The 21,094-nt window shown below is 39.8% G+C and overlaps 1 protein-coding gene across 1 annotated transcript; it reads right to left on the bottom strand.

Annotated features, from left to right (window-relative positions):
• Nucleotides 1-324: 324 nt before the first annotated feature.
• Nucleotides 325-21,049, bottom strand: LOC119734174 (F-box/LRR-repeat protein 16-like). Its single transcript, XM_038207523.1, has 3 exons — nucleotides 18,315-21,049; nucleotides 4,817-4,965; nucleotides 325-4,011 (listed from the first exon to the last, which is right to left on the bottom strand). Exons 1-3 carry the CDS (start codon nucleotides 19,511-19,513, stop codon nucleotides 3,863-3,865), a joined length of 1,497 nt encoding a protein of 498 aa, XP_038063451.1. The 5' UTR covers nucleotides 19,514-21,049; the 3' UTR covers nucleotides 325-3,862.
• Between the last annotated feature and the right edge of the window lie 45 nt (nucleotides 21,050-21,094).

Genomic DNA, 21,094 nt, shown 5'->3' with positions numbered 1-21,094 from the left:
AAGTACATTTCCGCATTTTATAAATTTCTCAAAACGAAGGTTGTAAAACTGCTGAAGCAACAGATGTTTGAAATATTTGTCCAATTGGATTTTTTCCGGATTTATTTGTTAATTACCTGAATGGGCCAGAACCTTCTTTTGTTCTTTTCTCCTTTTTAAAAAGCATTACATTTTGTTTATTTACAACACACATTAGAGTTGAATAATTGGCTTTCTATTTATACCAAGCATTAACTTCAAGAGGTATGCTGCTAACAAGTTTCTTAACAACCCTGGATCAGGTTTAAGTTTTTGGTAACCAACGTCAGCTTCTTTTTTTTCTTCTTCTTCTTCTTCTTCTTCTTTTTTGGTTACCCTGGGGCGAATTTTGAGTACCCTGGAACGCTACCCTGGACCGTGTTCGCTTTTCTGCTACCCTGGATCAGCATGTTTTTTTTCCGACTACCCTGTAGTTTTCCCATTAGGTGTAGCTGTATTGGCTACACTGGATAAGCGTTTATAACGTAGGCCTTGCAGTAACACTGATACACGGTCTTTGCTTATGAATATTCATAACATTTTGCGCACGTTTTACTGCAGTATCCATGACAATACAATAATTTATCACATTTAATTTATCACAAGTCTTTTACATTTTTCAATTCTTATAAATAATTTTTCATCACCGATTATTTTCTATGTACAATGAAATTTTATATGTCAATTAAATACATTAATGCCAACAGGCCTTTACAATTCATGCCGTGTGGCATTTCAATGAGTGCGTAAAATAATGAATATGCATAGGCAGACGATTTATGAGTGTATGGATTGTAGGCTTATGTAGCACTTGATGTAAATAAAAGGCATGTGTACATTGTCTGCCTCGTTGGTTGGTTTTCGGTCCCATTTATGAAGCTGAAATTAATTTTTCATGAAGGAAAGAAGGAAAGGATATCGTTTCAGCACCCATATTAGATTACCAGTTACATGCATTTTAATTAACGTGTCACAATAAACGAACAAACATTACCACGACAAAAAAAACTTGGAAAACTATTACATTTCCGCTGAAATTTTCGGTGTTCAAAGAATTCAAAAAAGTATCGCGCTCTTTTCACCAAAAGTATAGTACAATGATGAATTGCTTGAAGTTCATTTCCATGTTCTTTATGTATGCGAGAAGTGGTGAGAATACCTTGTTGTGTTTGATTGCTGTGTCATTAGTAATGTTGAGATGTGGGTTGCTTTTTTCAATAAAAAGGTTATGTTTCATATAAATTACAACTTGTATGTGCCATCATTTAAAAAAAAAAACAAGAAAGACATTTTTAAAAAAATTAACAAAACTCTGTGCCATCAAAAGTAAAATAAATTACGTATACCAAACCCTTTTTCAAAAGTAACTGACGTTAAAACAAATTTACATACTGTTCACACGGAACTGCCTTTGCACATAAAAACCCACTCTAACAATCCTTTTATGGACCTCTCCTTTAAATAAATAAAATATTCCAATCTTTATAAATCATAACCTTTCTGAATAACATATTTCTCAATTTTAGCAGACAACATTTCCCCATACAAATTTTCAATTAAATCTAGTCATTACTATGTACATAGCTGACAACAACAAATATTTGTCATTTCCTCAACAAAATACCTGCAAACTTACATTAGATAATACGTATTATGATAAACAATCTATCAATTAAGTCCAGCTCTGTCCAATTATTTCCAGAGACAAATTCTACAACACAGCTGTAAAGCTAGTAATAAGGACCAGCCTTTTCAATATTTAATGTAATTCATAACAAGGCCTTTTGCACATAATTCGTTTAAAATAATATCCGCATACGTGAATAAGTTTCCAACAAAGCTTTTTTTCATCACCTAAACAACCAAGTGTTAATCGGACGAACACGGTCATCTAATGTGTTAGGCTACTTTGATTTTTCTAGTGATCCTGCCATATTTTTTTCCCCGCAAGCCTTTACTAGATTACTGGATAATTTCGATTCTACGCCAAAATCATGTCGTTAAAATTTCCACTCTTGGCACAAACCAATTGATCTAAACACAGTCTACAGCATGGTGCAGTAAGCTACCGATTGCAGTGTGTATCAAGCTGAGAATTGCGAATCGACTGAATTGAATTTGGTCCAACTTTCAATAAAACATCCATTTGCTTTTATCACATTCCTTTTTACATCACATTTTCATTGCAGTTTGTTTTGTACACTATTCTGTCCTGTTCTTGCGAAATATTTAACAAAGGTCACTTAAGCGTGATCACTTATTATTTACAATAAATGCGATCTTTCTCGTGTCTACATCCTTAAATTTAAACCAATCGACAGCAAGACAACCATCTTAAATTAGAGCCTCTTAATTAAGTACATCAGGTGCTCATCAATAAATCAGAAATAAATCGATATTTATCGTCTTGACACCCAGGTGAAATCTAACGACATCTAACTCTACCGATCGTAAAACTTTAGTCACGGAGGGAACAGCTTTACACAACACCAAGCACATAATTATTAGATATTGATGGCCTCGAGAAACAAACTTGTCTTTCTCTAATAGTGATGTATATATTTAGAACTCGGCATACGTCTTCGGATAACTGAATTCCTTTGGTGTCCTGTTGCTCATCTCTAGTCTAGCTCCTCTGTATTCTAGCTCACTTGCTCCCTGTATTCTAGCTCCCTTCATAATACATAATTGTTTTAAAACCTTAGAAGCAAAGAAGTACAGAGGTTTAAGACAAGAGGTTTGGACAGGCAGCTTACCGCGTTGTTTCGAACTAGTAGAAGTCGGAAAACACCGTGATTGGAACAGAAACTAAAATGTGTAATATCAATTTGAAAAGTCGATCTTACATGTACACATTCTTAAGTTTGAATGTCTACGACTAGCTTGTTGGCTTGATCCAATTTGATCTTAAAAGTTAAAACTTCACAGACAGACATAGGCCTAAAGGGTCACTATAAGAGCCAATATTTAACACCGTCTCACACGCTATAAGTATACCACATAAAGTGTGAATCTCAACCCAGTGCAGCTGCTCTTTAGCTGAAACATAATACCTCCACATCTCAAATAAAAATTGCTTAAAAATTATTACACCTATGCCAGACGCCATTTTGTATACTGCCCACGTGTACTTCTTCGTCAACAGTTTTTTTCCCGCCCGTTACAAATAGCACACATAACAAGTTCAGTCTGGTAATGTAAACTAAGGCCTATTTACACAAGTACCCCGCCACGCCCATGCACTTTCCCTTTCCACCACTCCCTGCAACCCATATCAGAACACAGCAGGGCATTTAGATCTGTTTGGTTTAAAATACTCTAGAGCAAAACTGACGGTCGTGGGTAAGATTGTCACACTCGCCAATCAATTCTTCAAGTGTCTATGGCCACACTTCTATTTTCGGTCCCCGCCTACCACTCCCTGTTGCCCGGCCAACAAATATCAATGGACCAGCACACTTAAAGAGATTTGGGTTGAAATACTGTATAGAAGCTCCATTTAGGATCTGGGCAGTTGGGCAAGCTACGCCTACCCTTCCTCTCTGTCTCCGCCCTCAAGTTTCATCAGCCCATTAATGAATAACAGTATACGCTTGGAGAAATTGAAGCTGAAATTCGAAATGCTGTAGAAGCTCAGGCGATGAGTCGGGACAATTCGTAAGCAACGCCCACCCTCTGTCCCCGCCCATCACTCTTTTGGCCCCACCCACATTATTGGACAATAGTACACTTGGAGAGATTGGGGCTGAACTACTGTAGTAGCTCAGGGATGGAGCCAAGACAGTTGAGTTAGCCACGCCCAACCACTGTCTCCGCCCACAAATCCCATAAGCCACACCCATAATCAGTGGACGATAGTACACTTGGAGAGATTGAGGCTGAAATACTGTAGAAGCTCAGGTGAGGAGCCAGGACAATTGGTCAGCTCCAGTTCCTCCAGATTCTTGAGTTGTGCGAGGCCAGAGAGTCCCGCGGCAGTCAGCAAAGGACAGCCTGTAAGAAAATTGTAGAGGATTGGGTGAGAGTTGGAAACAAGGCCGAGTAACGTTGTGTTATTACCAGATCGGGAGCCGCGCCAACGAGGTAACTTAGTAAAATATATTTTGGACAGATTTTAACGTTCTGAGTTATGAAGGTCTTGACTGATTTTTTGGTGTTCATGAGTTGCAGCGGATGCACGGTGTCGATAGCGATATGAGAAGTTTATTAGGTAACAGGGGATGACGTACCCCATGTGCCCCACCCCAGGCCCAAGATAACATGCGGCTGCATCAGGGTGCACGCCTGTAAATAGGCCAAAAATCCGTCCGCCGAGCTCATGAATAAAAGTTATACCCTCAAAATATTCGATATTACAGAGTTTTGAGAGCCATAAAATTAGGGAATTGAAGAGATATAGTAATGAACCTCTGGCCCGGACTTGGGGCTTCCTATTCTGAGCATTTTGGATGCTATTGGGCTCCAAAGTGGCGCTATTTTGCCATGTTGTGGAGGGATCGTTTTTCAAGATGGCTACTCTTTCGCTTTGGGGAAAATAGGGGTCGTCTTCTTTAGGTGAGAATATCTCGAAAAGTCAATGGTCAACCCACCAGAAATGAAAAGAAAATGAAAGATGACACATTGATCATCATTTTTTTGTGCAGCTTGAATACCCGTGAGAGTTCTGAGTATTTTTAAAAGAATTTTGAAGTATGCGCATTTAGCACTAGTGTCTATGGGAATTTTTTTGCAGGGTTGCACCCATCAGGAATAGTTATTGGTCTTGCGCCGGACCCACCAATAGCTGTGATCACCTCACCTGCAACGGACAGGATGGCCAGACTCTTCATATTATACAGATGCTGCAGGCCGAAATCCTGCACTTGGCAACACCATCGTAGATAGAGCGCCCTCATACAGTTCATTGTAGACAGGAAGCCGATACCGGTGTCGGTTATCCGAACGCATCTGGATAAAAATAAAATTACAAAAATACTTGATGGTAATAAACAAAGATTGACATAAAATATGGTTTAAATTTGAGGCCCTGCCCCTATTACAAAAGTACAATTAATTATTCCTTTCGGAATAATAATGAGGTCTCTATTATAGTCTTTGACAACCGTTTCAATGAGATGGTGCTTAACAGCACAATTTCCTTAGTTTAAGCACAACGGCCTTTAAGTTGTCAAAAGGATTTTAATTAACGAACCTGCTCCCCTCCCTCCCTCCGAATTTATGATTGAATTCCCGCTATATCCGTCCCCGAAAGGCCCCATCGGTGATATGTAAAATTCTCCTGATGCCTCGACCATAATCGCAGTCCGAATTAATTATGCCACCTTCCCCCTGGGCATGTCTGTACTGTATGTACGTAGCTATAATGCACCCTACTTTCTCGCAATAACGAACAATTTCATTTCATTACAGCTTTCCTGCTTTTCGTGTTTCCTTCGCCGCGAACCATTTTCAATATTTGTTTCTATTGTCAATTTTCTTTTAAAGAATTCAGCACTGTATTACCATAATGAGTAACAGACCGCGCACGCGACTGCTGTTTATAATATCAGGCAATCGTTCTGAATGATAATACAACCACACAACATGAGTTAGAGGAAAATAATATCTACATTCAGTAGCCTTTTCACGGGCATGTGGGCTTTGCAAAGGCTTTCATCCTCATATTTATTCAGTGAAAGATCATTTCAGGCTGTTCTACATATAGATAGTGTATAGAAATGCTATAGTTGCCCGAATGCAGAGCGGGAGGAATAATCATATATTTAGTCACCTCAATGCGCTTATATTATAAAGCCCATGTCAGTTTTCGTTAGTAAATAAAGTGATATAATTGTAGTTCAATCATCAGGAATCAGTTATGAAGTTTATTATCACTGTTTTCCCCTTTCCCCAATTCATTTCAGAAAAATTCTACCTGCTCTACCCACAACAATAGCAGCCACATTTTCAAAAGCGATTTTTGTGATATTATTATATCACAAAATTCGGGATGTCGAATAGCAAAATACCGTTCACACAGAAATGTATTTCGAATTATCTACCCTAAATCTACAAAAACTACCCGTTCGCGTAATGTTTTTTTTTTTTGTACAATGTTTTCCCTTTCCAAACCACTCCATCCGGACCTCCTAAAATCAGTCCTGACCTTTTTAATTCAGGCGTGATCGCCTGGGAAGCTAATCAACAAGCAGTGATTAAAAATGCAAGGCGACAGGAAAACCTTGGCTATACTGAAATGTTTCATTATTTCTGGTTGGCGCTAACCGTTCGTATCGTGCGTTGAGAACCCGCTGTAGGCGCCTGTACCTGTCGCAATGCCGTGAATAACAAATGAGCCCGACTCTGGACCGGAATTTCAGCGATTTCTTGAGGGGAAACAACCATCCAAAGGCTAAAAACGTGGCCAAGTCATCTAAAAGGGAGGACACTGTGTATATATTTGTTTATTACATCTATACCCTTACATGGTGAATACTGAATACGTATTTCCTCGCAGCCTATTTGCAAAATAAAAGTGCATGAGCCCATTTTGTGTTTTGTGTTCCTCAATGAAGTTGATGTGCTATGGGTTAGCAGGATAGATGCGTTATATTAGCAAGCATCAAGGTTGCTAAGTGACGTCAACATCGATGCTCTATCTGCCATGGTAACGAGAATGTCAATTCATTGTCAGGTGTCATTACGGCTGATAACTGTTGCCGATTGTACACAAGGTAATCTTATATTAATGCACAGCGCTGATTTTCCTCTAATTTCTCATGAAGGCATGTAATGATGTAGTTATGACAATTTTGGAGGGAAAAAAATCCTCATTCTATGCGGATTCCCACATGATTATGAGGACTCGTGTTGACGTGACGTACTGATGAAAATAATACAGGTCTTTGCTCTATGTAGAGGTAGGCCGAATATATTATTGAAATTTTACTCAGTATGTATAGTGGTGATTTTTGAAATGCAAATTGTAACCCACCCACCAGCTCTTCGAAAGGACCTCTTTAAAGTTAAGGACCTCTTTTATGGTCAAAGCAATTCTGCGGGGGAAACTTGAATTAAATGTTAATTAAATCGCTGATAAAGTTCAATTCCAATTCATGTTTTTTTTTTTTTTAAGATATTACCATTTTAAAGAAGCTTGTGGAATAATTGTCTTTTCATGAATGCATGAATTATTCATTTCACAAATTCGCAAATTTTCGTAGGAGACGGAGCAGCATCCTTGCTCAAAAGATGCATTTTACAAGATTACTTAAATTTTACACGTTTTGAAAGCTAAACTGCTAAAGCACACTGCATGGGGAATTTAAAAGTATATTCATTGTAACACTTCTTAAAGAAATAAAGAAAGTCCTCTTGTGATTTCGTTCAGTACTCGGAATTGCGCCCTTGGCTTTTATTTATTTCTATATATATTTTTTGAAATTCAAATTCATGTATAGGAAGCAATTTTAGAATTCATGGAATCGATTGGCCTAGTAATGCTGCAGCAAACAATTAGAACTTTAATCAGTAAATCATTCAGATGTCGTACGTAGCCGTATTCTGTAATAATTGGTTTAATGACCATCTGGTCAAACAATCGGAATGACGTCATCCCTTAACTTTGCATTCATTACGTTGAACGCGTAATGAAACATCTAATTGGCTAGCGATAAACATGGCACTGGACACTGTGACCCGCTGACATTAAGTCCTCATTTGCATCTTGGTTAAATTAATGAAATCCGTGCTGAAAAGCGTACATTATTTTGCCCGCTGATTTAAAAGCACACCAAGGCTTCTGTGATTTTAATGTGCTTAAAAAAGGCCTTTGTCAAGTGCGAGTATTTCAACTATACTCGTCTTGTATATGTAGCCGACTATCAATTGCTTATAATTTAGATCATGATTCGGTCTATTTATTAACTTAAAAAACAAGATATTTTTTTTTCTCTTTTACTATAGTCCCTGCCTGTCCCATCATCATCAAGAGACGGTGTGACATACAGGGTGACCCAAAAAATCAACCCTAAATCATTTTCCTTTAAAAAAAGGGATCGGTGGATTTTTATGTTTTGGGTATCAGATTAAAGCTGAGGGCTTTTCCTTTCAAATACTGAAGAAAAAAACATGAAAATAGCACTTTGGGCTGCTGAGAACATGTCAATTATGTAAACGTAGTCATTTTTCATCCTGTACATAAATACTTCAAACAGTGAAACATTAATTTTTTTACTGTAAGCCTTCTGTGCAATAACCCTTCTTTTGTGCAATTTCTTGACATAAACTCTTGACAAATACTTGACATATTTATGATGCTAAAACTGAGGTTTAAAATAGGACTAAAAGGATTGGATACCTGTTCATGTGGAAAATATAAGGTGTTTCCATCAAATTCATTTGTACTCTTGTCATGTGCCGTGGTGTTTGTAAGGATTAGGACATGCACAAATAGGTACAGTGAAAATCCCTTACTCTGGTATTTTTTTTGTACAGGATGAAAAATGACTACTTTTACATAATTGGCATTTTCTCAGCAACCCAAAGTGACATTTTCATGATTGTTTCAGTATTTGAAAGAAAATGCTCTCAGCTTTAATTTGATACCAAACACATATCCTGTTTTTAAAAGGCAAACGTTTTAGGGTTGCATTTTCTTTGGGGTCACCCTGTAGTGACGTCAGTGCTATGTATACTTCCAAACATTGTTTCTCATCCGTTTTTGTTACTCCTTGGGGTGCGAACAGCATCGCAATCCAACCCATCATCCTGGCACCAACCTGCCTGGGCAGGTGGTGAATTTTCCCACCTCGATGTAACCTAAGATTGAGGTCTATGTAGAATTTCTCCGGACTTAATTTCTACCAACTCCGTACACACTTTCAATTCAATAAAAGAGTGAGAAAAGAAACATTTAACAAAATGAAGAGCTGCGACATCGACGGCGCCGTTATATTGTAGATTCTCTTTGAATTTTGCTTTAAATAGCGCCGGATAGAGAAAGAGAGCGCTAATTTTGGAAAATTTGAAGGAAAAAAATGGAAATGGGAATGGGAAAGTGCCGTTGCATTTGCTGGAAGGCTCACAAAGTTTTACCTGATGTCTCTGATGAAATTTGGTGTCAGACTAATGTGGCTATTATAGTACGGGGATTATTGTTCCATTAAGCCCGCACTCCCAAAGCCTTTGGGTTTACGAGACATTATAGGAGAATTCTTCAATTTAGCATCCCCATGGGCAGTACTAAGAGGAAGAAGCCAGAATGATAAATCGTTGTGAGCAGACTAGGCCGAAATTGAGTGTTATTTAGCTTTTCGTTGACGGCCTATCGAACCACGACCTCTGTCTACCATCCAGCCGCAACAGCGATCGAGATAGTCAGTTTTTCTGAGACGGGCGACGCTTTACTGACGTCATTCCGTGACGTCAGAAACGCGGATTTCTGTCTTGTCTGGTCACGTGGTATATAGCACAGGCTTTCGCCCGTCAACATCGCCAAAGGGCAAGGCTCAGTTCTGCACGAGACATGAGATGGCGATGTCGCCACCATGCAGTATTCTGCTCCAGAGGCGGTTTTACAGGTTGACATATTTTTACGGGTTGACATGTTTTCATATGCATTGATTAGCAGAATCAGAGCAACAATAATGTGGGCGTGAATGGACACAATAAGCAATCAGGACATGATAGTACACAGGAGCAGTAATTGGAATCGCAAACGGCCGATGGCTGCAGGCATTTTGTAGTCAAGTTACGCCGAAAGGTTCATTGTAAAAAATTATTGAACGGAATCAACAGTCTCGTTAGTGTGAGTGCAATGGCTTTAGTTACGATTGGGGAGTAACTTATATTCCAATTTTGTTGAAATTAAAAACAACAATAATCAAGTGATTACGAAATGAATTATTTTGTATTGCAGCTAGAGAGCACCATATTTTTTTAAATTGCGGTACCGTGAAACTTTTTTTTCTTCTTCATATATTTGGCTGGTTGTAATTTCATGTTTCCATTTTTGCGTTACTCCGTTGAGGGCCAACTTATTTTCATCACACGGCAAAATAATGAACATTGCATGACTCATTGGGTTGAATGATACTAACTAATTAGTCCTTGGAAATGGGGATGTCCTGCCGCATCACAAAATATGTTTGCAATAGGGAAGAGTTAAGTCGCACAAAGCAGGATAATCCTATATTAAAAGATTCTACGATGTCTGTCCATCTGATGTCTGTGTATCGCGTTTTTTTGTAATTGAAGCCTTAGGAGTGTGCGGAAGTACAAAATGCATGCTAGAGTTAATGAAATTGGGTTTTGCCCTTCACCGACGTTTAAACACTGTATATACAGCGTGTTACCTCCCGAATGAAAGTTGGAAAAATCACTCGGGTGGGCCTATCTGCAGTGTATGCAGGTCATATGTTACAATTTACTGTCCTCTGAATTAAGTCACGGTTTGCACGTGAACAAAATGATTTATTCGTTTTCTTTTGCTTTTTGGGCAATCTGTTGCTTTCAGACTTTGAATAGTTAAATATTACAACAATATTTCTATGAAAACACTCAAAAACGTATTCGCAAAATGTTGATGATGGCAAATGTGGCAAAATTGCTTCACCAAGGTTTACCAGGCCCACTTGGGGTCAACATGCAAATTGAGGTCAAAGTAAAATACCAATACATGACTCCCCCAGCTAGCCGCTAGTAGGGAAAATAACCGAAAAGAGAGAGTTAAAAGTCAACAAATTTCAAGTCCGGACATGTAAAGTCCAGAAGTACAGTGAAGTAAGGCATGCGTGCGCTTGCATGCATCAAATAAAATGCATCGAGCAATGCGCTCTAGCCTCTAGGATGCATGTTGTCACTTCACAACAACTGGAAAAGGTCAGTTTGCGCGCCAACAGCCCACGCTGTACCTTTTGATTCATCTTGGGAAGTGACATTTAACAAGATGCTTTCATTGGGAACTGAATAGAGGCGGAAGGTGATAGCTGTAATCTGTCACTAATGTAAGAGGGTGGGCGTATATGGTTGTGTACAGCCATAGAAAACAAACTTGTGATGACCCAGAACTGATGTTCAAAACCAGGCTTTGAGTAATAACATCCGGAACGCAAATAACGTGGGCAAGAGGAACCATGGAGGTGTAAGAACGAACGCAACCTCTTTCCGAAGGTCCACGCCATTTCAACCTGGATCTCAATAGTTGATTGGCAGAAAACTGCTCGCACCATATGGAGACGAGGTTGTTCTCAACAGGCCTCGTGCTAACCGACTGCCCTATTCAAAAGCGCTTGTGACTTTAATTTCTTGAGTTTTGATTTCCATACATCTTGTGTGAATAAGGACCAATGAGAAATAGAGCCTACAACAATATTTTCTATTTTTAAAAAACACCATTCTGTTGATCAAAATACTAAAAAAAAAACATTGAAAAAAATAATCGTGAAAGGACACAATTGTTTGTTTTTTATTCTCAAAGGAACCATGATAAACATCGAACCGCCGAAATGGCTCGAACCTCGCGAGACTTCGCGCACTAATGCGAGATCGTATCACACCATATCACCGCGTAAACACATCCGAAAATAGCCCGACCGCGCGCGTGACGTCATTGAGCGCAGAACTTGACATTTTCCGGGGAGAAACTTATTGACACTGACTATCACGGAAATGGCACCCAATGCAACATTACCGAATTAGATCGGTTGTAAACATACAACACCAGCTATAGCCGATGGGTTGTGACGACCATGAGGCGCACTTGTGTCTATACTTTTTCACGGTTTAATGGCGTTTTCCAGGTCAAATCCGAACGCAGTATTAATTGGTACCCGCGGCTGTTTTTGCTGTTTTTTCCCCTTCTGGTTAGGCGGGAATGTCGAAATGAGGAACAGTTACACTTTACCGTTCTTGGCTTACCGTTTCCCCGACAGGTGAAAAAACATTGCCCGGTGAGTTAAAAGAAAGCGCGCAATAAGAGCAGCTATTTCAGATGTGCTTTGATCGAATAAAAAGGGCAATGCATTACGAATGAATGCCTTCAAGGATTGTAGGTGACACCGCTTTAAAATGTTGGAATTTTTATCAAACAGGTTTCTGGTGAACCTGTACATTTTATTTCGGAGGGGGAGATTTTTGCGGTGTCAAAATCCACTTACAAACATTGGAAATCTGTTTGTAGCAATTTTTTTGGATTCAGCCGGGCACGCGTTTCCACACGAGCTGACTTTGTTACGAACCTAGCCCTAATCGTTCCTTTAGCAATATGTGACCTGCCATAGCATATGGAGGAATAACTCCCACCTATGACTTTTAAAGTTACATGTATATACATCATGTTAAAACGCAAATCGTTGACTTTCCAATGATATACCAAATTCAATTCTGTAGCTGAATTTATTCCAAAGATATGTCGCAGGAGCTTCAACAGTGTCTTGCTAATCTTCGCCAACCTCATTTGGAAAAAAAACAGCTTTGAAAAAAAAAGATACGCATTGCGCTGCAAACGGCAGTGATAACAGTTCTTCAGTTTTTCCACTTTTGGGGGTATTTTTCCCAACAAAAATGTATAGTGGGAATCTTGGATACCTTGACTACTCAAAAATACAAAACAACCAATATCAATTTTGACATGATAATTCTAGTATATCCGACTTCAGGCGTCGATTACTCAAAACAAGGTTTCGTGGGACACTCCTCATTTTGCCTCATTAGGTCACATATTTTAGTGTTCCTGAAAATTCGAAAAAAAATACAAAAGTAATGCAGAGTAAAGTGTACAAAGCCCAATAGGCGGTAAAAGTCTGAGGACTGCAGTTACAATACATGCGGTAAAATATGCATACATCAGTCGTGTGCCTTGACGCACGCCAGGCACGCGCCAGTCCTTGTGCATAGGTCAACCGTCAAATGCCATAGACTCGTTTTTGTTTGTAGAAAAGCTACCTCGCTACTTTGAGGTTAATCCATGCGTTTGACTCTATTTTACCACGAGATTCCATTTCGGGCAAACCGCGAAAACTTCCAAGACACTCAGTCTTGGGTTTTCCATTTTTACTCTTAAAGGAGTAAACTTCATAACGGCAATAAAATGCAGATATTCTGATGGCTTTCCATAATATTGCACATTTTCTGGTTGATTGATTTTCCATTTGCACTAAAAAAAAAACACTCTTTTTGCGGTGACTAATTACAGTAGTTGACGTTGTCAATAATTATTATGTAGTGTTTGAGTCACATGCGTAAGAGACATTACCGAGGGCGTCTAGCTATCTGGGTAGTGGTTATTGTACAATTATACCCTCCAACAAGATGTTTTTTTAAGTTCACACGAGCAACAACAATAAAAATGTTATTTTGCGGTCACGAAACTGTAAAGGGAGTTAGTTAATCATGACTTATGACACCATGGGAAAAACACAGTGTCGAAGGAGGCGCTGTTCTCCACCTCAAACTCACGACGAGATTGCCTCTTTAAGCGATCTCTTCACCTTGTAGCACGCAATCTCCGGATCAAAAAAAAAAATAACCAAGAATTTAAAAACATTTTTCAATTGACTTTGCTTGACTCTCTCCTTGTCGTTAGAAAGTAAAAACCCGAGGCCGTCAAATCAGGTGACATTTTAACCATGTGTGACATTTCAAATGTGTCCCAATATAGCAAACATGGCGCCCGGAATCACTTTCATGATTCCAGGGGGAAACAGAGGGAAACAAAAACAAGAGAACTGTGCGCATTAATCATTAATCGATATTAAATCAAAGAGAACGGTCCATCAAGAAGAGATGTATGTCATGTTTGTTTTGATAATATGAATCTTGATTGATACGGTTTAAATGATGCTTTCTGGTGGCAAAGTCAACAATTTCTAACATTTCGGACTTTTTCAAATATATGAAACGGGAATTCTGGTGAGTGTAATATTGAAAAGTGCAATGTTTGTTTACACAAAACGGGGAACTTTTGTAGGTCGTCTTCAGTAAAGTAAAAGTCACAAAATTGCAGAGGTAAGATCTATGATTAACAAAACTAAGTTTTTAAAGCAATTTTCTTAAAAGCTCCCCATATCTTTTGTTTTAGGCATATGGACGCATTAACTCCAATAAGTGATTTTAATTTCAGAATCCATGAATTTATGAATCCATGAAATTATGAATTGTAATTTGTGGATTGTTTTAATACAATAAACGAAGTCGCTTATTACGGAGGTAAGTTTTAGCTGATGATAAAAAAAATCTAAATTTTAGAAACAAGTTTCGTGAAAGCTCCCAAAATATGTGGCCCTTAGCATTCATTCAGATTTAAATTTATGAAATTATGAATACATCAAATTATGAGATGTTGATTTTTACCCACAATGTAAATTATGATAAAATACTGTCAGCTAAAACCGCAAGTCATGACCACCAAGCTGATTTAATTAATTAAATAAGATTCCTCGGCATCATTCACAAAATGCAAAGTCACAGCAACAAGTCCTGCATGCAATCCTTTCTCTGAAATTGAACCTGTAAGAAACTGATAGTTTGCCAAAGGAAACAGGCCTGCACCAAAATGCCAACGAACTCCCCAAACCACCTCAAGTCCCCTGTCATCGACACTAGATGGAAAGCACACAAACAACTCGTGCCTTCGGACAGGTGTTAATTTACCAATCTGCAATCGGTGAATCTTGCCGGGACATCTTCGCTTGAAGTCCCGGGAGGTTGGTCTGCAAGCAGCGCCCGGTAAATTGAAGACGAGTTGTGGCTTGCTTGGTGGCTATAATCAAGATATTTGTTCCCCTCAGCTGGCAGTTTCCTGCTTGTCGTCAATACATTAAGACTCTATTCTTAGAAACCCTGCCCCTTGATAATGTTGGCTCTGGGGTGACTAAGTGTTTTCTACATCACGTTCTTTCGAAACATACGGTCGGGTCACCAGTCTGTATATAGTGCGCGTTAATATTGCAAATTGAAGTAGGCTACGATATTTGCACTGGTCAATGCAACTATAGTATTTTGTCACCTGAATTTTGAATTTCTCGCGTTCTTGGAAAACAAACTGCATCCAATGATTAGTTTTAAGTGGTGTATGGTGCATTTCCAAACTAGTTGGTGTCGGAAAGTCATTCGCTTTCATTTTAAAATAATTGTAAACTTGAATTTATTTTAATAACAACTTTAGGTGACGACGATGTTTACGTGTAACATCATTGTGGTGACTGCGCCTAGCTGTAGTACATGATTGTATACGCCTAGCCAATTCGATATAGCTCTTCAGGTTGCAGGTCATGCAGTGAATATGCCCAAAATTGCCTACGCCGGCCAAATCACGATTCGCATTGGATATTCTCTGCTATTAGAACATCACATGTCGTGGGCAATAAACTGAAGGGGTTTGTGGGGAAAAAACAAAGGTGAAAGCCGGACTGCGAGTTTGTATTTCTGTGAAATTTTGTTGAAATCGGGCCCTTAAATTGCTCTATTTTGTAATGGAGTGTATATAACGGCATCATTTTTTTCAAAATGGCAATGGGCTTCATGTCTAATTTTAGGGGTGAGGATGGAAATTTCTTCCAAAAGTCATCGGATTAGCATCCCCCCCCCCAAAAAAAAAAAAAAAAAAACAGTTAAGATGATGAATAAACTTTAATTGACGTGTGTCTCAAATACCTTGGATAGTTTTGAGTATTTTTTTTCTTCTGATTTTTGAAAGTGGGGGTATTGTTTTATCACGGGGCTACATAATGGCAGTTCATTTGCTGGTCTGCAACCCTCAAGGAATCCGTGCCATATTTAAATGAAAACGAGGCTGCCACGTAGCTAAGCTTTTACATAATTATATATTCAAGTGGCTGAAGGTAGACGGCGAACCTTTTCTTTTTCTTTCAACCGAGCCATGCATCTATATCGTCTTCAACCCGGCCTTCCACTCATGTAAGTTCGTTTCAGCCTTTACAGTGTCCAAGGAAACAATTTTATTGATATAATCTCCAATTTTCTCGCTTCATGGAGTTTAATATTCATGCCATTGTTAGTTCAGGTATATTGCTGAAAGGCCAAGTGGCATTTACTGTTATTTACTTTTAGTGTTACCTTACTTTTAGTGTTACTTTACTTTTACTGTTATTAATTAGTGGTATTTACTTTTATTTAGTATTTTCAGTGGTTTTTATTGTAGTGTTGTATTGCCCGGTATTTCGGGGTTTTCTGGATGCGTGCCGCCTGTCGACCCAGTGGGGCACGCGCTGCGCTTTTGGCAAGATTTTTTCTAGGAGCGACGGGCAGCAGTGTCTCAATTCAAATAAATAAACAAATACTTATGAAGAAGACTTTGAATTTGACCTTAAAAAGTTGAATATTCACAGTTTTTACTTGATTAGCGAGAGAAAAATTGAAGTATACTTCAGCACTGTTGTGTTTTGTCAATTCGGTAACTGTTCTCATCTCGTGCTAAGGTAGAGACAGTCTTTATTTTGCCAGCCTAAAATTTAATTAAAGGGAATATACATCATTTGCTTTTGCTGTAATTTTCAGAAATGGAGGGAATTGGGGGGTTGGAAATATCAAGCAAATATAGTTACACTGACTTTTTGGAGGTTTTGGGTTCGAAAATGCTATAAAAACCAAGAAAAACAATCATTTTCCTGTAGTCTGGTTCCCTGACTCCATATAAGAAGAAATTGAGCAGTATACATACATTGGGGAATTGTAAGGTCAGGGAACCAGTCTAGCTGGCTCGTACCCGTTCATAGGTTTGTAATCGATTGCAAACAAGCGCAATGGTCAATTGGGGCCAGTATTTGAAAAAAAAGCCAGTTGTTTCCAACGCTGATCGGCCGATCAGCGTTGGAAATTGATACAAAAATACCACTTTTCTTGAAAATGACAGTATACCAGGTGCCATAATTTTACAGGATGCTTTAGACTGTCATTTACCAACATCCTATTAAGGTATTTCGCAAAAACTTGGTAGTTTTATTTTTCGATGTTTGCAAATGTTGTATATTCCCTTTAAAACTGTCACCGAGATTCACGCCTTTAACGTTTCTGTTATTGTACCGTTCGTGGTCTTTGCAGTGTGTAAAGAGACAAACATTCGAAGTGTGAAGCGCCTCGGATCGATTATAGACTGGATTCCTGGCCCGTGCTCATTCAAGGAGTAGTACGAGACGAGTACACAGCTTATGATAATCATATTGGCTAATTATGCATTTGTGCGCCTGCGGATAAAAAAATACATACGGACAGCCAGGTAACTGGTACCAGAGTCGTATAAATGCACTGCGGCAGTTTACCAGGCAAGTGACCCGGGTCAGTCTTATTTTAAATCAAGCTTGAAACACGAGCATCCTCGTGTGACGTCACAGTTTCCATCGTCTTCTAGTCAATACTGTTCAAAAAAGATATGGAGCAAAGGTTTAGTTGGGATTCATGTTAACAACATTCTGAATGTCTCCACCGGAGGCAATCGATTCAATCCAAGGCACGCGCTCTAAACGTACGTGCGAACACGCCAGAAAATCCAGTAGCACTTGGTGTGTTTTCCTTCAAACGGGTAATTCAATTTAGAAGGCACCCCCGCTGAAACACAGAGAGGGTTCGCGCACGTCGTTGACACGAGAGTCTGTATTCTGCCCATGGTGGTATGTACGCGTGAGGATAGGGTTCCTCCGATAGGGACAGGTGAGAAAAACCATCAGAAGGAATTGTGATCTGGGTGCCTTGGGCTGAAAAAAAAGAACCCTTAACTAAAATGAAGAAATTGAGGAGCTGCGGTTTCGGATTACTCATCTCTGAAGGAATTTTTTTTAAACGTGTAAAGAATCTGGATTCGGGCTTTTAAAGTTATTTTCCAAATCATGGATATTGCCAGATTGGTTTGCCGAGCTCTCGTACACGCAGGTATCGTTATCAATCAAATTTCAGTACAATAATTTATTGCGTTGCCTATCGTGCATTTTGTTCAGAATCTTTTTACCATGTGTATACGCTGTTTAGTATATCGCAACAATGATATTAGGGCACCATAACAAAATTACAGCAAGATATAAAACAAAATTCCCCTTAGATAATCGTCACTATAATCGTAACTTCCTCTCCTGTAATTTTCACATGACCGAGCATGGATCGAACAAAGTTTACCTTGACCTTACCTATAGCCTATGCTATATCGCACCAGTTTCTCGAACAAGGTATAAAATTGTCTTTGCCATGAACTTTGGTGCGCGATAAAGAGTACATAAACTGTGACTAATCCTAGTAATGTTTAACTTTAATAGTAATTATATACGAATTCCACATCAAAAGTTAATTAAGGGAAAACCTGATCTTACCTGTCAAGCACCAGTTCCTCTAACTTGGGAAGATCACAGGCCACGTATTCCAGCGCGGAATCGGTAATTCTTGGGCACCAGGATAGATCCAGGGATTTCAGCTGGCTCATATTTTCAGCAATCAGCTCCACCGCCTCATCCGTGATCTTACTGCATCCAGAGAGACTCAAGACGCTCAGCTGAGGCAGGCACTGAACGATGTTGACCACAGCATGGTTGGTCAGCTCCCAGCAGGATTTCAGACGCAGCATAGCCATGCTGCTGTTGGGTCTAGCCGGGAAGTAAGCAAGTAGGCTGTCAGTGACGTGGTAGGCCTGGAGATTGAGTTCTCTAAGGTTGGGCAGACGTTGGGCTACGGCTGCGACACTCTCATCCGCCACACTGATACAGTCACTGATGCTGAGCGAGACGATACGGGGCTGGAGACTAGACCATAAGCCAGCCTCGGTGAAATCGTTACAGCCGCTCAGCTCTAGAGATTCCACAGATCCTAGCTGCTCCAACATCACCTCCAAACCGGCGTCTGTGACCGTGGAGCGCTTCAGACTGACCGCCTTCAGAGTCTTCTTAGTCTTGGGGCAGTGGTCAATGAACTCGCAGATGTCCAGGTCTGAGACACTGACAAGGCAGACGGACTCGAAGCCCCGCTGCTCGAAGCTGACAAGAGAGGTGAAAGACTTGTGGCCATCCTCCGCTTCATCATAGAGGTCCCTCTTATGAATTATGGGGATGATGTGCTTCCAGTATTGAGGATGGTAGAGGATATCCTTCCACTTGTGACACACCTGGGCCAGGACGCATTTCTCAAAGGAAGTAAAACAGGCAAAGAGTTTCTTCAAGAAGTGTTCATCTTGCATCAGTTCGCTCAGGCTTTTTGCGTTCATCATCCGGCTGAAGGAAGGCCTCTTTGCCTTTCCATTGATAAGAGTCTTCTTAGGTGCCGTCTCACTCCCTTCCACCACCTTACCAATTTCTGAGGAGTCCATCTTGGGATTGTTGCCAGATCCTCGGCGGTTATTGTCCAGATTTGTCGCAGTTCCCGAGTCCGTGGTTGTTCCCACCACACCCGCCTTGGTAGCCCCGGCTTTCAAGCCGGCCTGCTCGGCCGCAATTCGACTGCTGATCTCGCCTCCTATCTTGCCGCTGGTCGTTGTGCTGAGGTTGTTGTTATCGGGGTTAGTCACCGAGATAGCGTTCATTATTATCCTCGAATACTGCGGGTCTGGTCTGCGGGCATAGACAGCAGTCTTTCCATAGCTCTGGCTGCCAGACTAAATCATCATCACCCTCATCATCATCGTCGTGGTAAGTAACGGACTGACATTCCTCTTGTCATTACCGATGATCGATCTACCAGCGCGGTTCCAGCTCATAAATATCCACACCATGCAAAAAAACGCCGTATAATATACGCGTAGGCGACCTTATTATGAATCAGAGACGATGGGAATTCACCACAGTAATGTGTATGTTTCCCGTCGTGATGCGTTTACACGAATCCCTCCACTAGGCCCCACTACAGTTGCTTTACTCCACGTACAAAAAAATACAGTTCCTCTTAAGACATCACTGCCTCCATGTTAGGTAAAAGACACACCAACCTTGGTCAATGCTCTATTTCACTCACATATCGTCAAGCTAAAATACTAGCCGATTTCACTTGCCCGCTGTATAGCAGATGTTGGAAATAGGACCTAATCCTCCTCTTCTAAATGTGACAAGCGGATGAGATGTCGGCGGTTTCTTCTTGTACGCACGGGATGCGTTCACGACGTTATGGCGGTAGATGTTTTTCAGCTGATGCAGGTCGGGATGTGTACAGTGGGATGGGCACGGGAGGTCACCCCACAGTCTAGCTGAATAAAAAATCTGCGATACAGGACTATACGATGCTATTTTCTACACAGCGTAGTTTTTTTTTTCATTTTCATCGGCACGAGCCGGTCGCGTGCCTGCGTACGTGTGGCGTGTACACACTACATGTAGTGCACAGTACGCTCTCTCACTGCCGTCTTCAGCTGACAGTAGACAGCTAGCTAGCTGGGGTATAATTTGCGTACTCTCTTCGCCCGCGTCAGGCTATGACGTCAAGGCGGGTATTTGGTTAACGCATGGCTTGCATCTACGGCCAAGTCGATCAATAATCTTGTTTAGCATCAACGTGTCCGCAAACAATACTTTGTCCAATGTATTTTGTTACCAATTAATATTTATTCCTACAAAAATGAAACCCATCATTCTTGACTTTTTCTTATTTTTTTTTACTTGATTCAAGTCAATAATTATCGTTAGTTAACTCAAGGAATTAATATATTGTGCATTCCCATTTTTAGCGTGCTTTTTACCATTTCATATAAGTATTTTTTATTTATTTTTTTGCCTATTTCATGAATGAAGGCATGACCAATTAACTTTAACTTAAACCTCAACAGTAGCAAGCCGAATATGTGTAAATGTAAAAATGTTCCATCCAATTTTGATGTTTTAAATAATTTCCTATTGTCACATTATAAAACCTGTCATTTCTAAACAAAATAAACGGACACTTACTCACACGATCGGCGAATATTTAAACAAAGTCTACAGAAAATTGTACACGAAATAACAGCTACGTGCATGCGTTTAGATTTCCAAACTGAAAACACAAAACAATTGATAGCATGCACTCTATAAAATGTGGAAAATCAGTTATTAGAAACTGAAATACATTTCCAAATGGCCTAATCCCAACTACCCCCCCCCCCTCCCTCAATCTCTCTCTCTCTCTCTCCCTTGCACAT

Source organism: Patiria miniata, unplaced genomic scaffold (genome assembly GCF_015706575.1).
Source record: "Patiria miniata isolate m_02_andy unplaced genomic scaffold, ASM1570657v1 HiC_scaffold_27, whole genome shotgun sequence".
NCBI lineage: Eukaryota > Metazoa > Echinodermata > Asteroidea > Valvatida > Asterinidae > Patiria > Patiria miniata.
Note: the sequence above shows the minus strand (reverse complement) of the source record. Positions and strands in the feature narration are given on the sequence as shown.

What these genes read in the sequence shown, in the direction of transcription:
- LOC119734174 (XM_038207523.1), bottom strand. Translation starts at nt 19,513, where the DNA reads ATGAACGCTATCTCGGTGACTAACCCCGATAACAACAACCTCAGCACA. An exon ending in GAGGAACTGGTGCTTGACAG is followed by an intron (nt 4,966 to 18,314) that starts GTAAGATCAGGT and finishes ATTTTTATCCAG; the next exon opens with ATGCGTTCGGATAACCGACA. An exon ending in GGCCATCCTGTCCGTTGCAG is followed by an intron (nt 4,012 to 4,816) that starts GTGAGGTGATCA and finishes ATTTTCTTACAG; the next exon opens with GCTGTCCTTTGCTGACTGCC.